At 46.7% G+C, this 7,910-nt stretch overlaps 1 protein-coding gene across 2 annotated transcripts; it reads right to left on the bottom strand.

Moving 5' to 3' along the window:
• Nucleotides 1–2,591: 2,591 nt before the first annotated feature.
• On the bottom strand, nucleotides 2,592–5,956 carry SLC25A44 (solute carrier family 25, member 44). Of its 2 annotated transcripts, XM_009708152.1 has the most exons (4): nucleotides 5,335–5,956; nucleotides 4,965–4,982; nucleotides 3,345–3,478; nucleotides 2,592–2,783 (listed from the first exon to the last, which is right to left on the bottom strand). In XM_009708152.1, the coding sequence occupies exons 1-4, from the start codon at nucleotides 5,954–5,956 to the stop codon at nucleotides 2,592–2,594; spliced, it is 966 nt and encodes a 321-aa protein (XP_009706454.1). The 2 variants fall into 2 exon arrangements, with proteins under 2 accessions (XP_009706454.1, XP_009706455.1); XM_009708153.1 differs by lacking the exon at nucleotides 4,965–4,982 and having other exon boundaries at nucleotides 3,345–3,472.
• Nucleotides 5,957–7,910: the final 1,954 nt, after the last annotated feature.

Here is a 7,910-nt window from a genome sequence, read left to right as displayed (position 1 = left end):
TTCATCTGCCGCCTCATGGCAGGAAACAGCGAGCTAGCCCCGGAAGCGGAGTGATAAATATAATAAACTGTCTCTCTCTTTAGATCCCCGTGGAAACATCCACCTGAGTCTGCTCACGGGCTGAGCAATATTCTCAATCACTTAATGAAATAAAGCGATCAAGCCTGAAGAATTCAAAGGGAGAAGAAGAATCCAAGTTCAGCACAGAAAGGGAAAAAGCAGTGTTTCCCCTTGCCAAGATACTGCTAACCAGAACTAACCCCGGTTTGTAAAGGAGGGTCTGGGCTCGCAACTGATTTTCTTCTGGCTTGTTCAGCTTTGTGTGCAGCCATCATCATCGTTTTTTTTCAGGCAATCTCTGCTGGTCAGGTCCCTCCTAGTGCTACTCAGAAGGCAAAGCATTAAAACCATGAAAGCATCGTTGTGAAATGACAAGAGACTGGCAGACTCCCTTGGCAAGCGCACTCACTGAGACTAACACACTTTTAAACTCAGGCGTCAAATTGAAGGTCTCTGAAGTTTATTAGTTGTCAAGAACTTCGCTGGTTAAGAGAGAAAGCTTGAGAATGTCTCCCTACATTTGTGCTGTCTGCCACTTTCACGACACGCACCAAGATTTACCCTGCTGGTAATCAGCAGAGGCTAATTATTATTGTTTCTTTTAATACTGGTATTACTACCGACTGCCTTTGCCTGGAACGGGGCTAGTGCATGCTCAGGACACCTCCTTGCTATCGTGTGATACCGCTGCTCCACTTTTTAGAGCAGAATCTGCTATTACAGAAAGAGCCGACCGGCATCATCTTGCAAACAACAAAAACGTGACAGAAGAGCAGCTTACAGAACACACTGCTTGAACAGTTCTGTCGGTAGCTCAGGCGTACACCACCTTATTTAATGCTGCAAAAAACAAAGATAGGATTAAAAGGCCTTCGATGACTCATCTGCAACCCCATGAAAGAGTATTGTATCTTATAACCAAGTTCTGCCCTTAAACATAAACGTCTCTTTCCAACTTCAGCAGCATCTGTCTGTATTTGTTCCACCTCCAGCAGAAACTGCGGCACATCCAGTCTCCGCACAGGCTGAACTGCAGACGTCGGGATGAAGGCAAGAGCCACGCTTAGCAAGTCCCAGGTGAAAAGACAGCTAAGAGCCCAGCAGCAGCTACAGCGTGGCAGGATCAACACTACCACCAAGAGTTCCTTGTTAGGGCAGTGAGACGAACAGAGGCAGCGATACATCTGTTATTTGGAGGCGTATCTCTCGCCTCTCACACATACAACTAACTGGGATGAGCACCACGCGTGGGCTGGCGTCATGAGAGGCAAACCTCAAGTACCGAGACCAGCAGAGTGAAGTCAAACAAATCCCTTCATTCCTCCTCCCCAAAGAGCAGCCTCTTGCTTCACCACTCGATTGCACGTTTTCATCTGGTAAGAAACACAGACCAGAGCTTAAGATTTTGATCCAGCAAGAGTGTGCAAAGAATCGTCCTTGCCCTTCCCAAACAGGATAAGCAGGATTTAAACTTACAAAGTCTTAGCGAACCATTACTTCTTATTCAATATGAACATGCCAATCAGGTTTGAACTGGATCAAAAGCCAGTACAAGCTTTTTTTTTTTCTCCTTCCCCACCTCACATCCAGTTGTAGCTCAAGTCACATTCAGTTCTCATCTCAGCTGCTGACAGCACAGCAATCCCACACTTCCAAACTCTGCATTTGTTTGTGCTTTAACTAAAGGTGGGAAGTGGCAGCAGCCACCTTGAACATGCAGTATTGACACTCACATTGAACAAGGCCACAGAACAACCGCTCGGTCCCCCAGAAATCAGAATAAGCTTCCCTAAAATAAAAAAAATTAAATAACAGCAGATTAAAAACATAGGTTAGGTGTCAACATTGCCATCAGCTAATTACAGTCAGCTCAACTCCTAATTTGCCTATCAGCCAGCTTGCTGTTTGAAGGATGAGAGATAGGAAACGTTTTCCAAGAACATACAAAAAAGGTATGTACAGATCTATTCAAAACGCAGTAAATGAGGTCTTAAGTAGTTCCAGGTTACTCTCGTCTCACATCTTCTAGAAATAAATGTAGGTGATTGGAGAAATTTACTTGTCTATTCTGTTCTTCCAGCTTCCTGAAGTACAACCGCAGCCAGCACCCAACCCACCAGAGGGCTCTGCTGCAGCCTGTTACACTCCCCTCCTCGGAAGTTTGGCAAAGATTAAAATAATTTAAAGAATAAACCGGCTTTTTGCTTCAGCCAGTAAGTCTTTAATTTAAAAAAAGGGAATTAAGAACTTGCCAGGATGCGTTCACACACCTGGCTGCTCTTGAATGAACTGTCACAGGCAAACGGCCTTGCTGAAGGTCACATTTTGATGGTTTTAAGCAGAAACAGCAGCAGAGCATCGTGTAACAGTCAAATCTAAAGAGACGAATTGCAGTTGCTCCTGCTTCTGCCTTGTACCGTGAAACCAGCTAGAGACAAAGGAGACAACAGTTGCCTCTCCTCCCAAGATTTCAACTGTGACGGTCCAAATTCAAAGGGTTCAAAGGAAGGTTTCTCTTCCACCAGCTGCCTCTACCAGTGTCTTGAATCCACCAGCTCTGGGCGGAGGCTCAGCTTCTTCAGAGTTTCATACCCCACCACGATGACGATGGTGGAAGGAGTGGCTGAGATGATGCGGGCAGAGAGACCTTTAGTCAGACCCCAGGGACCTTCCTCCGCCATGAGCTGTTTGAAGGTGAGGATGATGGAGCTCTTGCCTTCAACCTGCAAAGCCAGAACAAATATTCACAGAGCTGCCAGACCTCATGCTGAGCTGCTCTGGGGGTTCTGCTCCAACTGAAGACTCTAGAGACTACAGAGCAGGTGCTCCAATAACCTTGATCTAGCCTCCAGGACTCCCTGAGGGGGAAAAAAAAAAAAGCAAGAAGTCCTAAAGAAGCAGCAGTAAGGAGGATTCTTACATCTGTCTCCTCCTCCCTCCCATCTGCCCCCATCTAGAAGGGGCTGGATCAATGTGACAGCTTGTCTCACTAAAACTGACACTTCTAGAAGTACCTCTCCTTTTCTGAAGGATGCCACATCTGCCGGGGAACCTCATTTGAGCAGTCTAGGTAGGCAAACCCAGCCTTGCTACTTGAGCTGCCTCCTATTAATGCTGAGTGCAAATTAAGCAGCATGATATCTAGGACAAAACAACCTACGAACAGAGAGAGAGAAGGGGAACAGTTTACCTGAAGCCACAGAGATCAAAGCCCTGAGACCGAACCCCACCCCTGTGTCATGCTGTTGTTGCAGACAGACATGTCAAGCAGGCTGAGCTCCTACCTGAACCCGAGCCCTGATGACATCCATGGGGTTGGTGAGCGTGGAAGCCGTCGCAGCTGCAAGTGGCCCCGATATAGCTTGCAGGAGGAGATGGGGACAGTCTTTAGGAGTCAAGCTAGAAAGCTGTTCTGGGAATAGGAGAGAGAGAGAAAGTTTCAGACAAGTAGCTGCTTATCAGTTCCGATTTACGAATTGTCACCTCCTCCCGCAACATGTCCAAGTGGTGCTTTCTACATCAACCAGAAAGTCCACAAAGCGCAGGGAACAAGCCCATAAACACCCCAGTGGCTCAATGCTTCATCATACAGCCCCTCATCAGCCCAAACACAGGCTCTCAGACCTGCTGGGCAAACAGGGCAGAATAAGTTTGTTATGTCCCCAAAAAAGATCATGGAAACATTCACTACCCTTTAAAAGGCGGGAGGGAAACCTTTAGACAAGGCTATCAGTAGTTGTCTGCAGATATTCGCACAGATCCAGAAAGCTGTCGCTACCACCAAGCATACTGTCCTGCTACCTGGCAAACAAGAGTTCAATCTCCCACACTTTTATTGGTTAAAGTTGTACGGAAGACAGTTCGAAAGTCCAAGTTTCTTTGGATGATGTTGTGTCTATCTGGCAAGAGGGCAGGAAGCTGCTCTGTTTGCGACCCAGCACACTGATCTCAATCACTGCCAGCAGCGTACTTTGAGCCCTGAGGAAGGTTTAACGACCCCTGCTGCTGCCAGCCAAGACCAGCCCACTATCCAGGCACAGAGGACTAGAAAAGGCAGCCAAAGCAGAGATGCATTGACAGCTGGGGTTTACATTTAGCATCACCTTGATTTCCACTGCAGAAGACTAGGAAAGAGAGCAAATGTCTGAAAGAGGCAAGCTCCATTCTCTCCATATCAACTTGCTTGTTCTTAGATGTCCACTTTCGAACCTTTTTGGCATGGAAGTCTTACAATTAATACAGTGGATTTCGGTATTAAAAATTGTTGACATGGAGAGCGAAGGGAGCGCTCCTAAAAAGTTCAGACTGGACCAACATCCCAAGCTCCTGTTGCCGTTTAAATGCAGCACTGATGTGTAACCAACGCTCCCCACTGTTACCAGAATGCACCCACTCTGAAAAACAAACTAGGCATTTGAGACACCTGTATTTTTAAAAGCAGGTGATTTCCAAGATATACTTTAAGCCTAGTATAGTGAAAGCCTCTCATCATCATTTTAGGCAGATTGCTATTAGATAAATATTAGTCTAAAAACCACACGCAAAGCTGCATGACAGAAGTCTGAAGGATTATCGAGTTTGGGGGAGAGGGGAATAGATCTTAGCTGGCCAGTATCTTTAGTATATGGGAACACCTTAAGGATCACCAGAGCTGAGCTAGGGAGAGAAAACATACTGTTAAGTGTAGTTTTATATCACAAGGCTTGGTGCCAGTTTTAAAGCTCAAGAAACTGAAGCATGATCTTAAGACACAAAACCACAGAAGATTTGGCCTTTGTCTCCGCCTGTCGTTCTGTTTTGCTATGAGATTTGTGGCTCTAGAAGTCTTTTTGCCATATATGAGACTCCTGCGTCCATGTGAACTGAAAGACAAATTATACTTACATGGTGGCTTCGAAACTCTGCCCAATGCCAGACAACAGCTTTCCTCACTTCCGTGTAGAAAGTAAGCATTATTTGGGACTAGCGGAAGAGAAAATTAAAGCAGACGCATCAAGTCCCTCTTGCCCAGAGCCATCTAGTTTTAAGTCCTCTAGTACTCTAACCGCTATTCTTCAACTCCACATTTAAAACAATGCTGCTTTGGTAAACTTCCACCCAACAGCTGCAGAACTCGTTTAAATTGGATACAGCTATTTGTTTCAAGACAGGTTCTGCTCCCACTCCAAATCAAAGACAGAAAGCAAATCATGCTGGGTCCACCGTTTCAGAGTCGATCTGAAGGGCTTCTAGGTCTCCTGGGATAAGATATATTCAAAGTGTCCTTTCACTTACCGGCATAGAAGTGGTAGAAGGGCCACCAGACTGCACTGTTGGGAATATAGGTGAGCAGCGAGGCCACGTAGCCCCTGTAGAAGCCTCTAAAGCCATCGGCTTTGAAAATCTGTACAATGATGTCCTTGGTTTGGCCGAAGACCAGCATCCTCTTGCCATCTTGGTTCTGCACCTTAAACCTGCCCATGCTTTCCCCCTTCCTCTGCATCATGAGATGCTGAGAGATCACATCGATGGGTACCGTGATGCTCTGGGCCACCAGGGAGGCTGAGCCACCTGCCACCAGAGACTTCACAGCATTGTTGTTGTTGTACCGTGACACATACTTTCGAGTGAGCTCATACGTCGTCACATAGCACTGTCCGGAGATCAGGGTGAAAGTGTTGACCAAAAAGCCACGGTAGAGCCCAGCTGTCCCTTCTGTCCGCAGGATTTTCACAAAGGCGTCAAAAGTTCCATTGTATAGGCTCTTGCCCTTCTGAACCTGTAACCGTGTTCGGATGAGTGTGAACGGGTAAACGCTCACCCGGATCATCATAGTCATGCAAATCCCAAACACGTAGAATTTCCTTTTGTCCAGGTGCTCCCATTCAATGATGGGGATGTTGCGTTTGTCCTCCATGACTCCTCGGAGTGGGGTAGGAGAGGTGGTATGCCCCAGATCTACCTCAAAAGTACAGAGCAGATGCAAGCTCAGCCCTCCTATCTTGACTGACTAGACTGGAAGTGCTGCATCCGAAATGAGAGACACTTTCAGCAGATGATGAAGCACCTAAGTTAGCTAAAGCAGCCTACGTCACCTAACTTTGCCGATTTTCCTGAAGTAAGCAGAGAGCCCTTGCATAAATCATTCTGCTGGCAGAGCGTTGGGACTGTAACCTCAGGAAGCAGGGCCGCATCACGGGGTTGATGGCGGCATCTTCTGATGTCACCGTAGCTACCTGTTAAACTAACAGCAGTCTGCCCACGTGGCAGTTCTCACTACAGTCCAGACTACTCTGCTGCAAAGCAAAACTTGTCAGGCTTTGCAAAGCAGTTTGAGATCCACAGAGGAAAAGCGCTGCTCCAACAGCAAGCGCTACCTTTTAACAAACACGTAGGAATATGGATTGTCAACCAACGCAGCTTCTTCCCAGTCATTCCGGGTTTGTGATGTTCCTAGATGTCAGGATGTCACTTTTCAGGTCCAGGCTCTGTACAAAGAAGGAAGTGACAAGTCTCCATTTGTGTTCCCAGATTCCCCGCACAAATTAGACACATTTTTCTGGGCGTTTCCATTTTGATCTTCCTAAAGCTGGAGGGTGATGGCAGGGAAGGGGGAAGAGTAGGTCGTGAAAAGGAGCAACAATGGGAGAACAAGGCAAATGCAAACAGCCACGTAGATTCTCCACGTTGATGACCAAGACCCTGCAAAGAAAGGGTTAAAAAAAATCACAGCCCTGAGATCTCTCAGTTGAGCAGTGCCTAACTGTGCTTTTCAGCTAAGTTCATCCTGACTTCCAATACTGCATCATTGCTTCTGGTATGATAACACACTCACAAACCTGCCACCCTTCCAATTTTGGCAACATTCAGAGCCCCAGGAACCGAGGGACAAGGAGGGGATGTCCTGGTTCAGCCTCCTCCGGCAGAACCTTCCCGAGCCTGGCTCCTGCCCCTGATGTGCGATCGCTGCATCTCATCCCACAGGCACTCACGTCCTGGCAGTGACCAATAACTGCTTCCCCAGGACAAGGTAGTTCCACCCACCTCCCTTTTGGCTGTAATTTGCTCCAATTTGGTGCATGATTAACCAAACTTGGAAAAAGCTAACCTTGCAGGGACAGGCATATACAAGTAAAAAGACAAGAGCATCTCCAAGAATCAACCCAACATGAAACTGATTATTTTACTGACCACAAGGACTTTCTTTCCATCTCAAAAAAAGCCTACAGGTCTTCAGAAATAACAGACTGAATTTTTAGAAAGGCTTGACTGCAGCTGCATCACAGCTTATATTCCAGGCTCTGGTAAATGGGGATTTGAAGTCGGTGCACAGGCATAAGCTGAACCGTTGGAGAGCAGAGCAATACCAAGTAGCTCCACTTGCAAATGCAGAAGCTGGAACAAGTGTGCCAAAACCCAGAGATCTGAAAACAGATTCACTTTGCATCTAGACTGAGTGAGAACTCAAATTTAATATGAGATGCAGTCAACACCACGCACCAATTGGGGGGCCATTTTACATTATCAGTGTAATGCAGAAAGGCCAAAGCATAAATGCCTCCAAATTGCAGGCTTCACGAAGAGAGCTCAAACAGTCAAGAACCATTTGGTTAGAAATGCAATAACGAAACAACTGGCAATTAATTACCTCTGGCACGGAGAAGAAGTGACGATTATGAAATTAGGGCCGGGGGGGGGATGGGGGGGTCCTATTAACAGACCATTTCATTGCCTATCTGCCAACAAAGTATTTGCTTAACATCAGCAAACAGTGTTACAGGCTGCCACGGCTCCTGCTGATGGACAGTGAAGTTAAAAATACCCAAGGGCATCCGGGTTCAACAGGGAGGGTGGGGGAAACCCTATGTTAC

This window comes from Cariama cristata, unplaced genomic scaffold (genome assembly GCF_000690535.1).
Source record: "Cariama cristata isolate BGI_N322 unplaced genomic scaffold, ASM69053v1 scaffold46189, whole genome shotgun sequence".
Classification (NCBI taxonomy): Eukaryota; Metazoa; Chordata; class Aves; order Cariamiformes; family Cariamidae; genus Cariama; species Cariama cristata.
The sequence above is the reverse complement of the archived record's forward strand: the minus strand, read 5'-3'. Positions and strand labels throughout refer to the sequence as shown.

Bases quoted from the DNA above. Each gene is read 5' to 3' on its own strand.
- SLC25A44 (XM_009708152.1), bottom strand. From the start codon at position 5,956: ATGGAGGACAAACGCAACATCCCCATCATTGAATGGGAGCACCTGGAC. The intron at 2,784-3,344 runs GTAGGAGCTCAG...CTGGCTTTGCAG, and splicing joins TCATCAGGGCTCGGGTTCAG to GTTGAAGGCAAGAGCTCCAT.